Source organism: Drosophila busckii, chromosome X (genome assembly GCF_011750605.1).
Source record: "Drosophila busckii strain San Diego stock center, stock number 13000-0081.31 chromosome X, ASM1175060v1, whole genome shotgun sequence".
Lineage (NCBI taxonomy): Eukaryota > Metazoa > Arthropoda > Insecta > Diptera > Drosophilidae > Drosophila > Drosophila busckii.
In genome coordinates, this window is record NC_046608.1 from 8,120,414 (window position 1) to 8,141,287 (window position 20,874).

At 39.5% G+C, this 20,874-nt stretch overlaps 1 protein-coding gene across 3 annotated transcripts in view; it reads right to left on the reverse strand.

Annotated features, from left to right (window-relative positions):
• Positions 1-29: 29 nt before the first annotated feature.
• LOC108606426 (death-associated protein kinase related) overlaps positions 30-20,874 on the reverse strand; it is a 37,882-nt gene continuing 17,037 nt past the window's right edge. For all 3 annotated transcript variants that reach the window (XM_017996530.2, XM_017996531.2, XM_017996529.2), the window contains exons 3-6: positions 2,742-2,954; positions 2,505-2,680; positions 2,120-2,438; positions 30-2,054 (exon numbers count right to left, since the gene is read on the reverse strand). In XM_017996530.2, coding sequence (XP_017852019.1) covers positions 809-2,054; positions 2,120-2,438; positions 2,505-2,680; positions 2,742-2,954 — 1,954 coding nt within the window. In that variant the 3' untranslated portion in view covers positions 30-808. The remainder of the gene's footprint in view (positions 2,055-2,119; positions 2,439-2,504; positions 2,681-2,741; positions 2,955-20,874) is intronic.

Consider the following 20,874-nt stretch of genomic DNA (forward strand, 5'->3'; position numbering starts at 1 on the left):
TATGCCTAGATGCTATATATATATATATATATATGTATTTGATGCATAACAAACAGTTACCAATTGGCGCTCAACATTATTAATATTTGTAATTTGTAAACATTTCTAATTTCAAATGACTCGCGCTCTCGCTCGTGTATAATTTATGTTAAATTTGTAACTTGATTGAATTGACATGTTTCGATTCGTTGAACTCACACACACACACACAGTCACACATACAACAGAACAATGTTTGATATGTTTAAAATAATTCAATTTATAGCTACAACTCTCTATCTCTATCTCGCTCTAAGCCATGCGCGCGCGCTTGCTCGCTCACTCTTTAAAAATTTCTTATTGTGCAACACACACACACACACACAGATCAACGCTAGATCTCTATATATATAGCATATATATATATAATGCATGTATTTGTATTTTGTATTGTTAGAACTTGGGCTTGGAAATCTGTGGGCGTGGCTGGGTTAGTACAGAGCATGGGGCGCTAGCAACATTAACTAAGAGTACTATATACTATATATTATATATATTGAAACACACACACACTCTCTCGAGAAATCAAAACAAAAAATTAATTAATTATAAAATTATTCCGCACGTGCGGGCGTGGAAAAGCCAAATCCAAAGTGAATCCATTGGGGCTGCTGCTGCTGCTTGCGCTTCCTAGTAGACCCGCCTAGGGCGCTGCTGCTGCTGCTGCTGCTGCTGGTGACCACGCCTACACGTTGAGGCACTGTTACATGCAGCAGAGAAAGCGGTGAAATAAACTTTTGGCATTGCGGCGCGCACGTTCGGCCCTTAGCTAACAGATGATACCAAGGCGTCCATTGAGCAGCAGAGCGCTGCTGCTGCTGCTGCTGGCAGCGTTGTTAGCATTGCTGCTGCTGCTGTTGCTGCCGGCGCTGGGACTGGGACTCGCGCTGACAGCGGAGTTGCTACTGCTGCTGTTCTTGTTGCTGCTGCTCGATGAGGAGGAGGAGGAGGAGGAGGAGACGACGACAACAGCTGAGCTGAGCTGCTTCTTGTGCACGGCAGTCAGTGGCTCTGAGGCGCGACGTGTGCCGCCGCCGCTGCTGCTGCTGCTGTTAGTGTTGCTGCTGTGATTGTTGCTGTTGCTGCGACGCATGTTGCTGTTGCTGTTGCTGTTACTGTTGGCGACGGCGGCGGCAACACCGCTGGGCACGGAGCACTTGCGCGGCTGCTGTAGATAGAGCTGTGTGCTGGCCACGCCTACAGCGGGACAGTAGCCGCCCACTAGTGTGGCATGGCTTGTGGGCGTTGCTGTGGCTGTGGCTGCTGCTTGATGTGCCTCCAACTTCTCGAGCTGAAACTTCTTGACGAGCGCCTTGACACTGGTGGCCGAGCTGGTCTCCGTCGCCGGCGTCTTGCGTATGACTTTGGGCGTGGTGGGCGCATCCGGGAAAAGCGTCAGCGTGGCAATCACTGTCGACGACGACACCTCCTCCAGACCATGGCTGCTCAGCTGTATGGTCGCAGTGCTGGCCACGGGCTTCTTAACAAACGTCGCCGTATATGTGTTCTCCTTATCCGAATCCGAGGCGCGTCGCGTTGGCGTAACAATCTGTGTGGGTTTGCCAGTGGCCAGCGGCGTTGTAGCCACCAGCGCCAATTGCGGCAGCGTGTGTATGGCGGTTGTAGTCTCCGTCGTGCTGCTGCTGGGACTGGCACTTGAGCTGGAGCTGGAGCTGAGCTTGTGGCTGCTGTGATTGGTGGCAATGGGTATCTTGGAGCTGCTGTGCGCTCTCAGCCCATTGTGCGTTAATTTGTTGGCAGTTGCTGTTGCAGTTGCAGTTGCTGTTGTGCTATGTTGCTGTGACTGAGGCTGCTGCTGCTGCTGTGGCTTATGCAGCTCCACTAATTGCTGCTCCTCATCTTCGTCCTCTTCATCCTCGTCCTCTTCATCCTCATCATCATCGTCGTGTGCAAAGTCGGCGCCATTCTCCGCCTGCAAATAGATTTGTCTATCCAGCGCGCAGTCATCCTTGAGCCAGACATGCTCCAAGCAGCCAGCGGCGTTCATGCGATCGCTGCAATGCAACAACAAAATGTAAGATTTAGTTATTCAAAATTATTTATTTTGTTGCTCACTCACTTTGGTTTAATTCGCAGTGCGCGACGTATAAAGTCAATGGCCGCTTGGCTGACGCCGCCGAATAGATTGTCGGGAAAGGTGAGCGCGCATTGGGAGATGTTGAGGAAGGTCTCCTGCTTGGTGTCGCCGCCGAAGGGCGAGAAGCCGGAGAGCAGCACATAGGCCAAAACGCCAACAGACCAAATGTCCGTAAGCAATGAGAGCGGCTCATATTGCAGCACCTCGGGCGCCACATAGTCCGGCGTGCCGGCCATCTCGCGCACATTGATGCCCTCGCAGACGACGCGCGAGATGCCAAAGTCGCAAAGCTTCAGTCCATCTGTCCAATAAGAAGAGGTGCACATTAGTGGGATTGAATTGAATTGGGTTGGGTTGGAGCACTCACCTTCGATGCGCTCACCGGCGAGCAATATGTTCTGTGGCTTCAGATCCAAATGCGCTATGGAGCGATCGTGCAGAAATTTCAGCGCCTTCAACACTTCCCGCATGCAGTGGCGCGCCTGAGCCTCACTCAGGCACTCCTCGTTATCCAAAATGGTTTGCAGTTCACCGCCAGTGGCACTAGAGAGTGATAGAGTGAGCGATTGATTGATTTGATTGATTGATTAATTTCACTACTTACAGCTCCAGCAGCAGCGCCGTGTCCGAGCGCGTCTCGTGCACCGCATTTAGATTCACAATATTATCCTCGCCCTCGCAGAGCATGAGAACGGCGATCTCATGCTTGATCTCCTTGTCGCTGCTCTGGGCGCGTCGGCGTCGCTTTAGGAATTTGGCAGCAAAATGCAAACCGGTATTCTTGTGTATGGCTCGGCGCACAGCAGCGAATTTGCCCCTACAGATAGAGAGAGAGAGAGAGAGAGAGAACGCATTAGTTTGCTGCAAAAACCGGACAATTTAAAAACTAGCAGAGCTACGACCCACGCACACACGCAATTCAACTCAAAGCGCGTTTCCATTCATAAGATTGCCCAATTGTGAGTCACGCTGGACACAGAGAGAGAGAGCGATCGAGAGAGAGAGAGCCGTAGTCCGGGCAGCTGTCGAAACGCCTTTGACTAAGTACGTGCCATAATGAAGCAATTGCGCTTCCGGCAACCAACAGCAAGCGGCAGCGGCAGCGGCAGCGGCAGCGGCAGCGGCAGCGGCAACGACAAATCTGGCATACCAAACAGCCAAGCTAAGTGAGCAGCGAGTGGGCCAGGAGTCGAGTCGAGTCGAGTCAGACAGCATTAAATGCAAAAGGAAACACAAACAGACGACGCGGCATGCAACAGGCGCTGCCACAATTTGTGGCACTTCTTGCAATTTAGTCTTAAGCAAATAGGTTACTAATATTTTATTGTTTATTTGCTTTGATTGCTGCAATTGTAATTTGGCATTTACAAATCAAAACTTAAGCGTGTGCTAAATTTTTTATAAATCAAATTTGATTTAATTTTGTTGCAATTGCAGTAACTTAATTGTTTTCAAAAATAAATAAATAATAAACTTGTATAAATATAAATTTAATTTAGCATTTATTGCATATTTCAATTGCAATTGTATTACTGCAATAATTTAATTGTTTTCCAATTTGTAAATTTAAATGCATTAGATGTGGCATAAAAGTTGCCATTGATTGTTGTTAATATTATTGAATTATTTCATCATAAGCTTGTAATGTAAACGAATTTCTTGAATTTAATTTAGCATTTATCAAATATTTTGTTTAATAATTTCAACTACAATTATATTGCTATATAGTTATATACTAAGTTAATTATATATTCATATAATTATTTACTTTAATGTAATTTGTACATTTGATAAGCAATTAGCAAATCAAATGAATATTTAATTGCACAATTTTTGAATAAATCATAAAAGCAGAGCAAGAATTTATGGCTTTTATTTATTTAAGTGGGTGGCAATGATGAGCACTAAATTCATAAATTAAATGGCAAAAAAAAAAAAAAACTAGCAACACTTTGCGCGCTCAGTTGCTGCTGCTAGTTGGAAATGTTGAGAAGCGCATAGAAGAGCGGCCCGGGTAGAAGCCTTACTGGTTTTCTAATTGCTGGGACTCCTCACTAGAGATCGCGCGCTCTCTCGCTCTGTCTCTCTCTCTCTCTGTTGGGCTTGGGCTTTGGTCTGGCATATCGAGAGGAGCCTTCGCTTTTAATGAAGATGCATTGGCTGCAGCTCATGGCCTGACTTGGGCTATTCAATTAACGCCACACTGCGGCGGCTATCAGCAGCATTTGCATGTGCAACATTTTTAGGCAACATGTTGCCAGTGGCGACAGCTGCAACTGCAACTTGCAGCAGCTTTAATTAAATTACAATTTTTGTGCCTTGGCTTGGACACTAATTGGCAAGGTCTCTGGCTCTGGCTGTTGGCTGTTGGCTGATCGCTCATCAAGTTAAGCTCGCGTGTTACGCAACTTGTGAAAGAGACAGAGAGAGCGAGAGAGAGAGAGAGTGAGACAGCGAGCTGCGCTGAACTTTTTTAAGGTTGAATTCGAAGGCAGCAGCAGCGACGCAGGGCGCATTTTTAGAATGGTCAAGCCATAACTAGTTGTATGTATTGGTGTGTGTATCTGTGTGTGTGTGTGGAGTTCATGGTTGGTCGCTGGCCACTCCCACGCGCGCATTGCCCTTTTATTTTGTTAAATTTTTGTTGTTGTCTTGCTGGTTCATTAAATCGCTAAACCGCTTCAGCGGCTACACAAGTGTGAATTTGACTATTGACGACAGTACAGTGAACATGCCATATAAGCAACTAAGGCTGCACTTGTTTATGAGATGCTTAAATTTAAAACTGCTGCATTCGCATTAAGTGCAACAATTTCAATTTAAACTGCACTAAATTTGCAATAAAATTAAATGAAATCAAAGATTAAAAGTAAGGGCAATATAGAATATATATAGCTATAGCTTTTAAGCTGCCATAATTTGTATATATATTTTATATAAATTAATAAATTACTATTTGCGCTTACTTTTTTAATATAAATGTCTAATCTGCGCATTTAATTTTTGTTCATTTTTACAGTGAAATTTAAATTGAATGCTTACTGTACATTTATACTATGCATGTTTTTGTTTATTCTAAAATTGGTCAGCTTTGAGACTTGTGTTCCAATCGGAATTGGAGACTTCGACGAACGCTTCTCGCTTGTTCGTTCGTTCGATCGATCTATCAATCGATCCAGTCCATAAGTTGGGCATCTCACATCTTATGGCAATTACCTGATGTATTCATCAATATTACATACAAGGCATTGTTTGCTTTGTTTTGGTTTTGGTTTTGGATTTGGTTTTTGGTTTCGTTTCGATTCGTTTGGTTTGGTTTGATCTTTCAGTGACGCACCAAATTGTTCAGTTGCAAAAACTTGCGGTTTAAAAAAAAAAAAAAATAAAAGTGCGCGTTCCCTAATGTTTTGGCATGAACAGAGGCGTAGAGAGGAAGGGGGTGCTGCTGGATGCTGCTGGATGCTGCTGCTGCTTCAACTGTTTAGAGTTGAGAGACTAAATTGATTCAATATTTACATAAACTGACTGCAGCAGTTCAACAAGAGCAAGGGGTGGAGCGAGAGGGGGTTGGGGAGTGCGGAGGGGAGTACATTGCACAATTTGCGTTGTTTGTTTATTTCACTTGGGCTGCTCTGCTCTGCTTTGGATGCGTTCAGATCAAAGCGTTTCAGCTGCTGTCGATAACAGACAATCGATTGGCAGCCTATCGGTTTAATAAACAACTCAATTAACTTAAACTTTAGTTGCAACAACTTTAGCTTGTTTAAACAAAACTAACAACGCTTAGTATTGAACTATTTTAAAAGCTTTACGCATTTTATTTTTAAAAAATCCCCTTGTCGCTTTAAATTTAGTAGTATAACCTAATATTCTATTATTAATATAAACTTCAAGCCAGTTTGATTTCATGATTTGCATTTGATTTCAGTTTGAATTGCATTTAATTTGAATTTTTTACATTTTTGTAGTTTGCTGCTACTTTGCTTGGCATTTATCGATACTATCGATAGCAGCCACTTCAATTTTACCATTTACATTGCAATTTGAATGTCGTTTGGCGCCCACCCAGCCGGAACAGCGCAGATCGGTTGAGATTAGAGCAGTTTGGCTTGGAACAATGTCACACTATGCAAATTGCTGTGTTAAGCTTAACGAGGTGCAAATTGCCAGAGGCGGGTGTCGTCGTCGTCGTCAGTTAGCCAAAAGGTAAGCCAGTTCGCTAAGCAGTTGCTCCCATTACGGCGGCAAAGTCTTGAAGTTCCACTAGTGCGCGCCGCCGCCGCCCCCTCAGCACAAGTCAACGCATGTCATTCAACAAAAAAAAAAAAGAAAAAAACAATTTGCAGCTTCGCTTACACTTCACTGAAAGAAACAAAAAAAAAAAAAGCAGCTGAAGAATCTTTTGCTTTTAGCTTTGACAGACGAAGAAGAAGAAGCAGCGTATGCTGTTGTTGTTGTTTTAGTTGCTGCTGCTGATGATGACGACAAGGATGTGGATGCGGATGACGACAAAGTGCTGCTGCTGCTAAAGTGCATGCTGCATGCCTCATGTGGCAAGTTGAGTGCATTGAACCAAAGAGTGGTTCAGTCGCCCTACACACACACACACACACACACACGTGCGCTAACTAACTGTAAATTGCCGCGTTGCATTTGGCGTCAGTTCATTTAGCTGCCTGTGACAATTAAATTGGCCAACAGCTCAGTTCAGTTCAGCGGCTGACGCATGCCCCCAACTATTTTATTTTATTTGCTTAGCTGCTTTGCCTCTAGCTCAATAATTTTCTAAGCTTTCCCCATTTTTTTTCTTTTGTAAATTGCTGTTGTCCACTTTCAATAGCTTCCGTTCCAAATGTGCCAATATTTTTAATATTTTTTTGTTTTTGCGTCTTAGCTTTAATTTTTTTTCTTGCTTGCTACCAAATAAGGTTGGCTTATTAAAAATAATAATAATAACTACACACACACACACACATACATTTCGCATAAATGTCTGTGTGGGCGTAGCGCGCGCTTTTGTTTCAGTTATTTTTTTATATTTTTTTGTTGTTGTTGTTTTTTAATTGTGCACAAATTTGGTCAAAGCTTAACGCGCTGCTAAATCAGCGACGACGACGACGCTGGCGGCGCTTAATGTATTTAATTAATTTAATAATTTTGCGTTTTTGCAAATGAATTGCGTATACGCCGCTTTGGCCCAAGGATTTGGCATTGCACATTTCTCACATCTCACCACATGCATATATCATTTTAATTAAGCGCCATGTAAACACACCACCCACTGGTGCAAAGGTGGCGGCCTGGGGGGTCAATGACAGTTGCAAACAACATTCTATAGCAGCAACTGAATAAACGAGCGCCTCCAGTTGATTTTAACATAAGCAGTTAACATTTTAAGATAAAGCATTTTGTGTTTCAAAATAAATGAAATTGTCGCATTTGGCTCGTCAATTCAATTAAATATTTTTCATTGCTTGGCATAGTTAGAAATAAATTATAAATATATTAAACAAAACTTGCACTGAATATAATAAAAGTATTCAATTCACATATAATAAAAATCAATAAAAAATTATAAAATATTTAAAGTTATTGTAAAAGAAATTAAAAGAAGTTATTTGAACGACTAGCGATGCGTCTAACATTTTGCCATACTATTTGCCTATTTGCTGCTACTAATTTAACTATTTGGTACTACTAATTTTAATCCTTTTTGCCACAATTAATTTATTATAATTTAATTCCCTTTTGCTACTACTAATTTAGCTCGTATTTGCTGCTACCAATTTAATTCCTTTTTGCTGCTACTAATTTAACTCCTATTTGCTGCTACCAATTTAGTTCCTTTTTGCTGCTACTAATTTAACTCCTATTTGCTGCTACTAATTTAACTAATTTTTTGCTACTTCTAATTTAACTCCTTTGCTACTACTAATTTAACTCCTATTTGCCACTACTAATTTGACTTATATTTGCTACTACTAATTTAATACTGTTTTGCTACCACTAATGTAACTCCTATTTTCTACTACCAATTTAACTCCCATTTGCCACTACAAATTTGACTTCAATTTGCTACTACTAATTTAACTCCCATTTGTTGCTACTAATTTAATTCGTTTTTTCAAAAATGTTGAGCAATTAAATCAAATTGCACTGCAGTTTGGCTAACTGTTGCCTATAGAGAATGCTTACTGTAGCTGCTGCTGACTCGCTCTCTCTCTCTCTCTTTGTCTTTCTTTTTCCCTGTCGCTTCCTCTGTCTCGCCTTAGCGTAGCTTTTCACTCTTTAAACACTTGACATTATTTTTGGGCGCATGAATTGCGTCGCATACATTTCTATGCCACAAATGTTGCCACACGCCCGCAACTCAAGTTGCCACACTCGGTTTGCATTTGTGTCAGCCTCTTTAGTTAGTTCAGCTGTACGCTCTTAGCCTGGCTTACTTCCTTCCTTCCTTCCTTGCTAACTTGGCTGAGTTGCAATTGCAGTTGCAGCTTGTTAATTATGATAAATGAATTGAGCTGAACTGAGCTGCGAGTGGCTGTGGCAACTTCAGCTGGCTGCTGTTATCCTTGAGCTGCCACTCACTGTGACTGTGGCACGTTGTGATAAGCGCATGCCACAAGTCTATACGAAATTTATGGCCAGCTGGCCGCCACCAAAGTCAACTCGCAACTCGAACAATTCAATACAGAAAATATGCAAAGCATTTGTCGCTGCTTTGTTTACATTTAGCATGTGTGTGTGTGTGTGTGTCTGTGTGTGTGTTGACTTGGCCAACATGTCGAACGTGTCATCAGCACATAATCAAGGTCTCAAGTAATTACAACAACAACAAACGTAAAGTTTGCTCACAATTATTTTCTTTTTTTTTATGATTTTTTATTGGCCGCTGCTTTTAATGCGGATATGCAAAGGCTTTGGCAGTGGCGTTGCCAAGGGGGGGTTGGGGGCATTGCACATTTGCATGCATCAATCGTCGTCAGCATTGTTTTTTTTTTTATATTTTTTGCTGCTTACGCTTTCTTGCTCTTTCTTTCTTTCTTTCTCTTTTGTTGCTTTTTATTTTAGGAAATGCAGAAAAGCGCAAAATTGAAGGCCACATGTCCAGTTGTCTTCTTCTTCTTCTTCTGCTCTAAGCCGCTTATTGAGCCACAAATTGAAACATTGAAATTTACAGTCATTGCCATAAGTATTTTGATAACTTTTGCATTTGCACTTTTCATTTTGTTGTAGCATAAACTTCAATTTTTTATGCTATAGCAAAACTTTAAATTTAAAATGTATTTAAAGTAAATAAATAATATTGCTTAAATTTTAACTTGTTTATTTTTAATAAAAATTTGTTACAGCAAACTGTCAGCATACTTTTGCAGTCTAGTGTATGTATTTAATATATTTAAATGAACTGCAGCCTCGCATTAGTTGCTTTTGTTATGCTTATAATAAATAATATATAATTAAAATAAACAAATGAAATCCAACAGTGACTGCAGTCAGTATGTTTATCTTATCTCTCTATCTCCCTCTCTTTCTATCTTGAGTGTATAAAAGGCACAAATAAGAAACATGCTATAAAAATCAGGCGCACACATTCCAATTCCAATTCCAATTCCAATTCCATTCCATGCCAACTCAACTGAGCGTTCGCTCATTGCTGAGCGTTGAGTCATCAGCAGCAGCCAAAGCCAAAGAGCAGGTGACGCAGTCGACAGCAGCAGCATCCGCGCAAGAAAACAAATGACAAATGCCCCCCCCCCCCCTCGCTCCTCTTAAGGCAGCTTCAACTCTTGCGTGTGAGTCATGTAAATCTCTTAGGCGCGTGGGTGGGGGTCAAGCCAACTTCTAGCTCCGCGTGTTGGCCAAAGTCAAAAGCAAGGCCTAATTGCTTGACTGCCACGCCCAGCAACCACCGCCGCCCTCAGCTGTAACTCAACGCGCTGAACTTTAACGCTACGTTAAGTTTCACGCATGCAGAATTCAGCCCAACCCCACCCCACCCCACCACACCCACTGTGTGTGTCCTAATTCTGTCAATCAAATTGCTGCGTTTGGCTTTGTGGGTGCCAAGCGTTTTGTTTGGCTAATGGTAACCACAAAAGGCCAAAGTCAAAGTATTAATAACAACAAAAGCGACAACAGCAACAAATTAGCTTAAACATTTAAGAATTTCAAGCGCTGCATTGACCGAGGTCAACCAAACTATATACGCAGTAACTAGTGCACTACCACCCCCCACCCCCCCAATCCCTGCTCTAGCGCTTGCAATTATGCAAATTTTTCCAGCCTGGGAAAACTAGCAGAAAATAGAAACATTTTTGTTAGAAAGAAATTGTTCGCTTCTCTCTCTCTCTCTCTTCGTCTTTCTTTGGATTTTCACACATGACTGCGAATGCATTTTGCAGGCAGCGTAGTGAGGGGGCGGAGGGGCATGCAACATTGAAAGCTGCAGCAAAGTAGCCGCCGCCGATTTGATGAAAACAAGTTTCGTGGCATCGCGGAAAATGTGGGAAATTTTTTGTTAAAGACTTTGGCGCAAACTGAATTCACATAATGAAAAACCAACGCCTGCAATTCGTAAGAGAGGGAGAGAGAGAGAAAGAGAGCTGCTAATTGCCTTGTCTGCTCCAAAGGGTTCTCACGTTCAGCGGCTCAGGCTCTGGCTCAGGCCCAGGGGCCGCTGTCTACTTAGTTGAGCCATTAGCGCGTCTTAGAAGACTCGCTGCAGTCTTCTTCTGCCAGGAAGTTGACTCAACAGTCTAACAAATTGTTGGGCTGCAGCATTTAAAGTCTCTCGACTTAACGTTTAGCATGCATCGATTTGAAATAATAGGCATCATCATTGTAATTACAAAAAGTAATTGAAAATGCATGCAACGCATGTTGCAAGTTGCACTTGGCACTACTGCCCGCCTCACAAGCCTTAGAGAGAGAGAGAGAGAGAGAGAGAGAGCGCCGCAAAAATATAGAAAAAAGTTAATAATAATAATAAAAAAAAACTCTAAGCATGACAATGCCAATTGACAGACACGCAAACTCAAAGTCCAAAGCGCAACGCGCAACTTGCCACAGTCTAGCAACATTTTGCTGCAGCTCCGGCTTCGACTTCGACTTTGTCGTTGTTGTTGTCTTCTTCTTCTTCTTCTTCTGACTCACTAACTGATTGCTTGACTGACTCTTTGTCCGTCCGCTCGTCTGTCTTGGCCAAGTGAAAGGAAGAGTTGAGCGCTGCGTGCGTTGCATGCCACAAACAACAAAGTGGCAGCCACGCATTAATTAATAACGACTTCGATTTTCGATTGGCAAGTTATCGATACGCAAAAGTTGCATGCTAATCGATTGACACAACTGCCAAGTCATATATATCGCTAAAGCCAATGCAATGCATATCGATAAATGTTGAACATACGTTTTACTTTATATCGATAAATAAAAAAATTAATTTTATTTATACAAGCAGCAAGTTAATTCATTAAAAAATCAATTTTAGTTCAACATTCAATTGTGTGTTATCGCTTATCGATAGCAAGTCATATATATATATCGATAAATGTTTTACTTTATATAGAATTAAACTTAGACAAGCAGCATGTTCAATTAAAAATTGCTTAACATTCAATTGCAAGTTATCGATAAGCTACAGCATAGCATGTTAATCGATTGCCAAGTCAAGCAAATTAACGATAAGCTATAGACAAGCGCTTATAACAATATAACGCTACATATCGATTAAAAAGTACACATATATCGATAACGATAAATATAAATAGGCAGCCACTATCAGCAGCAGCAGCGACGACGACAATAAGCAAATTAATTAAAAATAAATAAATTTTACTTTAACCTTCCGCTTTATACTCGCGGGAACAATTGAACGGTCGTAGAACTCACGATCGTAATAATGGAGAATGTGGGGGGCAGAGGAGGGGAGCGGCGCGGCGACGACGACTTCACGTAATTCTCGAACAACAAAACGGGGACGGACACACCCCGTCCGTGTGCGTTCCCGCATTCGAATTAATTGTTATTTAATTAATATTTTGTTTGCTCGACCGACCAAGCGACGAACTGACAATGGTCAGTCGAGAGGAAGAGGGAGACGCAGAGATGAGATGAGGCTTGGTTCAAGATCATGACCAGGCGCGCAGTTAATCTTGTTGGCAGTTGCATTGCCAACGAAATAGGCCAACTAGTTTTTACTTTACGACAAGCGACCAAAACATAATAAAATTGGCAATGCGATGACTTGCAGAGAGAGAGAAAGAGAGAGCGAGAAAGCAAGAGAGAGAGAGAGAGAGAGACCGGCTGAGGCTAAGCGTTTGGCTAATGTGGCAAGTAAAAGTTGAAGTTTCATTTTCGATTGGCAGACGAAACTTTTTTCTGTGCGCGAGGCTGTTTCGATTAGTTTCGCCTGCTCCACTGCACAATTTCCGCCTGCAGTTGCTCCCATTGAACTCCATTTGCTGCTGCTGCTGCTGGGCGGGACTGGAACTGGAGACAAGGGCGCGCTCTTGAGTGCGTGCCAGCTTAAGCATTTGAGTGGAGCAGGGGCTGGGGCTGGGGTCAGTTGCATTAATGCGCAGCACGTAGCAAGCAATACAGAGAGAGGGGGAAGGAGAGGGGAGCAGGCAATTATTGTATGGGGTTGCTGCTGGGGCGTGGGTGGGGGCAGCAGCTTCGCCTCTTCTAGGGTCACATTGCCGTGACGCCGCCGCCCGTTGAGGCAAAATCATGCGTAGACTTTTCTACATGTGCAACATGCAGCATGTTGAATGAATAAATGAATGAATGAATGAGTGAAGTGCGTGTCTCTTCCTCTCCCCCACTCTCTCTATCTCTCTCTCTCTCTCTCTTTCACTGCGCAGCACGCGTGGCTATTTCCGTTATGTGCAACAACAGACGCGATCACGATCACGATCACAAATGGGCCAAGCACATTCAAGAATGAAAATCTACACTCTGCTACAAATCAACGGCAATTGTCAGCTGTGCGCTTATTTATAGAGCAAATTAGCTAATATATATAAATATGACAGTGAAACTTATATGTTTGATATAACAATTTAATTGTTTAGTTTAAAAGTTAAAACATTAACAAATTCTTTTTAGATTTTTTTTGAAGCACTCAGCAAGTTTTTTCTTCCTCCATTTCTTCTCTTCCCTACTCTACTCTTCTCTACTCTTCACTACTCTTCGCATCTCTTTCTCTTCTCTTCTCTTCTCTTCTCTTCTCTTCTCTTCTCTTCTCTTCCCTTCACTTCACTTCTCTACTCCTCTCTGCGCTTCTCATCTAAATAAACTGAAGCATAATGCAATTGCATAAATTGCACATAATCAACAAATTGTTTATAACAAAGCGTTGATATTTATTCTTTTATTATGTAATATTGCAATTTAATAGCTATCAGTAAATTATTAATATTTAATTCTATTAGAAACTTAGCTTAGCTTTCATTCAATTATTGGCTTCAGTGGATTCGCTTTCATTCAATTCACTCAATTCGGCCAAGCGCATTCATTCAATAATTTCTTTGCTTATGTCTCAGCTTTCAATTCTATGCATTGTTTATGAACATATAAGCGATTCAGCTTTAGCTTTATAAACTTTATATCTAACAAATGTAGTGGCTGTTGGGGGCTGTTTGAAGCGGAAAATGTTAGCATTGTTACATATTAGCCATGTGCAATGGGCCAACAAGAAGCGTCGAGGGTTCGGTTAGGGAAACTAATACCAAAAAAAAAAAAGAGGCTTGCGCTTGCAAGTCAGCCGAAGACAAAATACGAGACAATGGAATTTGTTGTGGCCCCAAAAGTGAAGTTGGCCAACAGCAGCGACGGTGGCGACGACAATTGGCAACACTTTTGCTTAGCATTGGCGGCAACAATTGTATTTGCGGTTGCAACTTTCGCAGCTCTTTTTATCTCTTTTAACATTTTTCTTTGATTCGCTGCCATGATCATCAAACCACAGCCGCCAGCATTGTTGTGGCAGCTCATCCGCTTCTCTCTCTCTCTCTCTCTTTCTCTAGCTGGTTGCATGTGTAGTAGGAAATGTGTTGCATAATTTATGAGAAATTGTTGTAGTTTTTCTTCAGCATTGTCTTTGCTTTTCTTCAATCACTCGCTCACTCGCTCGCTCACTCACTCACTCACTCATTCATTCATTAGTGTGCTGCGGCCTTGACTGCAACTCAGTTCTGCTGAATTATTTGCATCTACGCACATTCATTAAAGCCCAAGCTAAGCTCTGTGCTCGCCATTCTAATTGAACTGGCCCACAATTCGCTCTTGCCACATAAATCTGAGCGCAGCGCTTAAAACTCTGTTAAGAATGCTGTGCGCATATTTAACGCTTACTCAGATTTCCCAACCAACCAACCAACATATATCTTGTTGCTAGCCAAACTAACTTAAGCGTTATAATTGACAGCAGCAACAAGAACAACAACAAAAGCAAAAAAACATGAACACGAGCTAAGCTTAAATTGCGGTTTGTCCTTCAGCTTACAGCGCTTGGCAACTAAAAACGTCTAAATGGCGTCTTGGCTTTTAATAGTTTGAAGCACAGGATTTAGAATTGGCATTAGCATTTCATTTGGCTAACAAAGTTCTCGATTTTATGCTCAAAAACTCAGCTAAGCATTTCATATTCAAAAGTTAAAGCAGTGCAATTTATTTTTAGAATTTTATTAGCTATAGAAAGAAATATATTTGAGCTCCAAAAATTATTATTGGACGCAAGTTTTATTTTTTTTAACGTTTAAAGCTTGCAATTGTAAATAAATAAATTAAAATATTGAGCTTGTTTAGTTTAAAGAGCTTTAAGCATTTCTAGCCAAACTACAATTATTTGAATTTTTCAATTCAACTTGCAATGCAATTTTTTTATTCATTAAGTTTGTTTTATATAAGAAAATTCTATGCTAAATTAATTCTTTTGAATTTATAAATTCAATTTCCTGTGCTTTAATTTTTAAGAAATTTTTATATAACAAAATTCGATGCTAAATTGATTTTTATTTTTTAATTGAAAATCTAAATCATACATAATTATTTGTTTTAGCGACTGTGCAGCTATGCAAAATATTATTAGTGACTACAATTAATAGTTTTGAGTAGTAAACAACCCACTCCCACCCCCACCTCACCCCCTTGTAGCATTGCCGTCTCTTTTACACGCTTCGTTGTCAAGTTGAAAATGATTTTGCATTTCAAATTAATTGTGCATGCGGCAATTTAGTTAACAAATTATAGTTGTGTGTTTTGTTCTATGCGCATGAGTTTAAGCACACGTATGTGTGTGTGTGTGTGTGTGTGTGTGTGTGAGCTGCCCAAGTGGCGCCAGTTAAACAACTGAGCAAACGCCAACGCGTTTTGGCTTAAGCTTGGCCCGCGGGCGCTGCGCAAAATATTGACAGCAACTTTTTGTTGTTGCTGCTGTTGCTGCTGAAAATGTTGAAATATTTTTGTGAATTTTTACATTTGGTTTGGCCGATAGCTATGTTATCGATAACACAGCAGCGGCTTTGCTTAATATTAAAACAGTTAAGCGCCCCCCTCCACTCTCTCACGCTTTAGACCAAGTGCTGCATGCAAATCGTGGCTAATTGTAAATGCCGCAGGCGTCGTCTCAGTCTCAGTCTCAGTCTCAGTCGTTCAGTCAGACAATATTATTGTTGTTTATTTGTTATTATTGTTGTCGCTGCTTTTGTCTCTTTGTTCAATTGCGGCGCTGACATAATAATTACCGCAAGTTGGACTAAAGCCGTAGCCAATTTCCAGCTCTCGCTCACTCTCTAAAGATTGCAATGCAGTCTTGGACTTTGACATTGAACTAGTGGCCGTCCGCCCCACCCCCACCCCCCTTTGGACACGTGTCTAGCCAATTGTTTAGCTGTTCTAATTAAATATAAGCCTAACCGGCTTTTACTCGTCTGCTTGACGCTTTGTTGTTGTTTTTGTTGCCAAGCCAAACAGAAAGTTTCTACTTTCTTTTTCGCAGAGAGCGAGCGAGAGAGAGAGAGAGAGAGAGAGACAAGTGCAGCTTCTACAGCTGCAGCTGCCAGCAGCCCCCTCCCCCCGCCCCCTACACCTTTCTACCCTTTCGCTTGTGCTTTTCGCGCATTTTCATTGCTGTTTCGCTTTTACTTGACAACTTTTTGTTGCCTCCGTTGTTGTTGTTGTTGTTCTTGCTCTCATTGTTGTCGGACCATAAAAAGCGCACACAAGTTGTCAATTAATTTATAATAAAGAGCAACCGGCCACACATTAGCCGCCAACTTAACAATATTTAGGCCAGGCCAAGAACTGACGAACGAACAGACAAAATGAAATTCAACTTGGCCGCGTTTACTTTTTTTTTTTTTGTCGGTCGTGCTTACTTTTTATATTTATAACAACAAATAAATATAAAAAATAAGTAAGCAGCGCTTCCCTCTGCTCCAAAATGACTTACCCCAGTCACGCCCACTTTTAGGGCAATAATAAATGCACTTAATCAAACCAAAGCTTTGCATATGTTATTGCAATTTAATTACCTGCAATAAAAAGCGAAAGAATTGTTATTAATAAATATGCATAAATTATAAATAAAAATAAGTGTATAAATATTAATAAATTTGTATGAATAATTTGAGCATAAAAATAGTTAAGAAAATGTGCACTAAGGCATAGCAACAGTTGCAAGTAAAAGTTTATGCACCGCTGTCTGCCATAATCATGCCAAATGACAATTTCTTATCAACACACACACACACACACACACACACATGGGAGCACATGGACACATCCGCAGTGCGTATCTATTGTTGTTGCTTGTCCTCAATTTGCGTAAAATGGCACAACGAAATAAATTAAAATGCAGTTGAAGTCGCTGGGGCGACTCTTGGTTGCTGTCGCAAGAGACGCCCCAAGACTTCCCCCAACAGCATTTGCTACGCTATGCCGCACACAAACACACATGAGCGAGTGTGTGTGAGTTCGCTATGGCATGACTGCAACGATAACAAAGTCACATTTGTTATCGCCGGCAGCAACAAAAGGCAACAACAACAACAATAACAACGACGTTCAACCCAACAGCATATAAATAAATAAATCTAGACAAACTGATATACACTACAAGCTGCGTTTTAAGTTTTTTTTAAGGCTAAGCTAAATTTACAAGGCATTTTAAAATTCATTTTAATGCGCAAATGTTTTTTTAGAAATTTAATAATATTATATTTATTTATATTACGGCAATTTAAAGTTGCATCTTCTATTTTTTCATATATTTTCGTTCGTTTTAAGTTTTTTAGGGCTAAGCTAAATTTAAATGCATATTGAAATTAATTTTAATGCGCAAATGTTTTTAGAAATGTAATTTAATTGATTTAAAGCACTTAAAACATTTTTAAATTGTTCAAAATTCTTTAAAATTAAATTCAGGCAAGTGAGAAAATGTTCAACAAATATTTTACAAATTTCTATTTGATATAAAAAATGTTGCATTGTAATATAGAATTTAATTCTAAGTTACAATTAAAAAATAAATAAATAAAAGTGCGCAATGCATTTAAAAATATTTCGAATGTGCTGCTAAAATATTTTAAATAAATCAAATAATAATAAATTTATATATAATTATTATGCATATGAATTTAAAATTATTTCTAATTTTTTGTGCCACTCTAAATGCCATAAATAAATAAATAAAAGCTAAGCCAAGTGCAATTGCTTTAATTAAATGATCACTTGTGCGTTTACATGCAACAGCAACTGTGCCACACACTGACACACACACACACATGCATACACCCTTAAGCGTCTTGAGCTTGTCTTGTGGGTGCTTTGTTGTTATTGTATTTTTAATTTGCATTTAGCAACTGCGAGTAAAATAAAAATAAAATAAACAGTTTACGCTTGTTATGGCGTCGGCTCAACTTCAAAGTGTTTGCGCTTTTTCTCCTTTTGCATTTAGCTTAAGTTGCCAATTTAAATAAAATGCGCAGCAATTTCAGCTGCACATAGAAAAAAACATTTTAGTGACATTTATTGAAATCAAAACTTAGCCAAGTCGGCAACCGCTTAATCAATTGACTACTTAGCATGGACATGCTCCCTTCGTAGCGTGGGCGAGCAGAAAAAAAAAATAAAAATAATTAATGAGCGCAGTTTAATGCAATTAATGCATAAATAGAATAAATAATATTGCGGCTGCTGCTGTCGGCAAATTGCCAAAGGTCGCTCCAAAACGCTTTGACGACCTCCAGGCAGCGGCCACGCCCCGCTGACCAAGCGAGCAACACTTAACCGAGTGTGGAATTCCAACTCGAAAAATTGCTTAAACTAATAACAAAAGTTAAGCACATAAACATTATTATGAGTTATATTTGTTGCTAAAAATTCAAAACTGCCAAAGAGGAAACAAGTAAAAAAAAAATTTAAACGCTGTAAATTGCAAACTTTTGTTAGCTTTGATAATAATATTAAGTCTATAGCAAAGCTAAATTTAGTAAATGTTTAAATTTATTTATAAAAGTGCGCAATGCATTTAAAATATTTTTTACAAATATTTAGTTGACAAAAATAATTTAATTTACTTAATAAACTCTAATAATTTAAATTTAAGAAATCACATAAATTAATATTAAATAAATTAATTGAATATTAATAATTAACAACCAAAAAAAGTATGTTAATGTCAATTGTTATTAATTTAGCTGCACAAACTTAGAGTTGCAACTTTAATTAACTTAACTAGAAATGTTGAAATTCATTAAAAATAAAGCAATATACATTTTGTATAAAGCTTGCAAATTATTTGTTTGCATTTCAAAATATTTCTTTATTGTATTTAAAGCTTTAGCCCAACACTTTTTTATAAAAACAGTTGCTTGTTTGAATATGAAATGTTCTATTGCTAACTTTTTATAGTTTTTACAGTTAATTGCTATTTGTTTGTTGGTCAAAATACTGCTGCTCATTAGTGTAGCTTTTGTTTTTATAGGCATCAAGTTTTTATTATCATATTTACAAGAACAGCTAAAGCCAAAGCTAAAGCACTTGCTCCAATTAGTTAAGCGCTTAGTTTATTAAGTAGCTGCTGCTAGTGTTGTGTTGTTATTGTTTTTAGTTTTTTATCAGCCATGTGGGTTTGTTTTTTTCCTTTATTGCCTACAAATGGATTTAATAGTTTGCTTAGCTGTAAGTTAAAGTTGCAATAATAAAGTTATTCGATATATTTGAGCTGCAGGGCGCTCTCTCTCTCGCTCTCACTCTCGCTCTCACTCTCTTGAGCTCTTGGCTCAGTCAAGTGAACATTTCGTTTGCGCTCAGAACTTGGCCTAATCAGTTTTAGCTGCAGCTTATCAATTTGCTCGCCAGAGTCTGAAACTTGTTTGCGCTTTGTGGAATTTCGAACGCTTAAGTTTATAAGTTAAAAGCTAATTGAAGTTTGACGTTGTTTTAGTCGCGCTCAATGCAAATGCAACGACGACGACGTCGGCGACGGCGCCAGGCTATGACCTGGGCCTGAACACAAAAGCAAAAGCAACAACAACAACAATAAAAGCAACAACAGTTGACCAGTTTTGGCTTTGGCTGGGGCACAACACAACACGGAAAAGGCAATGAGAACAACTTGACAATTGGCAAACGATTGCCGCATATCTCCATTTTGGATCTATAAAGCGCACGAGACGCTTTGATCGCTCCCCCCCTCTCTCTCTCTCTTTTTATGTGTGTGTGCGGGTGTTTGCTTGCTTACAATTAAAATACGTATACGTAATGTTTGTAATGAAAAGCGTTTATTGTTTATGATTTATCATCATTGCTGTTATTATTATTATATTTACCCACGTATGTTCAATCCCCCTCCCTCTTATACCCCGCACTACGCCACTGTTTGCTCCATAATGTCAGCTAATTTGACACTGGGAACACCGCCTGAGCTCGAATTCGAAATCGAAATCGAAATCATCTGTCTCAGCTGTCAAATCAAAAAAAAAAAAAATATTTAATATTATTTGACAAATATTGCCGCCCACTCAGTCCCCCCCACTCGCTTTTTATGTTACTTTCAATTCAATTTGAATTTCTTTTACAATATAAATTCAAAATAAAAGTTTCAAATATTTTAATAATCATTTGAAATATGAAATTCATTATTACTACGCAAACTTAGTTAATATTAAACTATTTTCAAACAACTTTAATATCTTATTAAATGTCTAATTTAAAAATTATAACATGTGAATGAATATTAAACTATTTTCAAACATTAACTGCGCTCATTTGTATTCAAAATAATTCTTAGCTCTAATTTAAAAATTTTATAACAATTAAATTTATTTAAATGAAATGGGCACAGCTAGATTATTATTTGTAATTAGCTCATTATATTTTTAATACATTAAAACATCATCTAGTTCATTTTAAAGCTGAACACTGCGCTAAGCTTAGAATTTGTTTTGCTTCATTTTGTTGTTTCTTTTTTGGGCATTTGTTATAAACAATTTAGCCTTCGTTTTCGTTTTCCAATTTACAATAAATTCGTTTTTGTTTTGCCAAATATTTTGTCACGATTTGCAGATTTGGGCGCTTGGCGTGCCAGCCAAAAAATCTGACAATGTAATTAAATTTTCAATGCAAGTCGCTGAAGTTCAAGGCCGATTCAAAAAAAGTTGGCTCAGAGTTGGCGTGTTTGGCATTAGAAATTGTAACGGTTTATTATTGCTGTTCGCGTTGGGCCG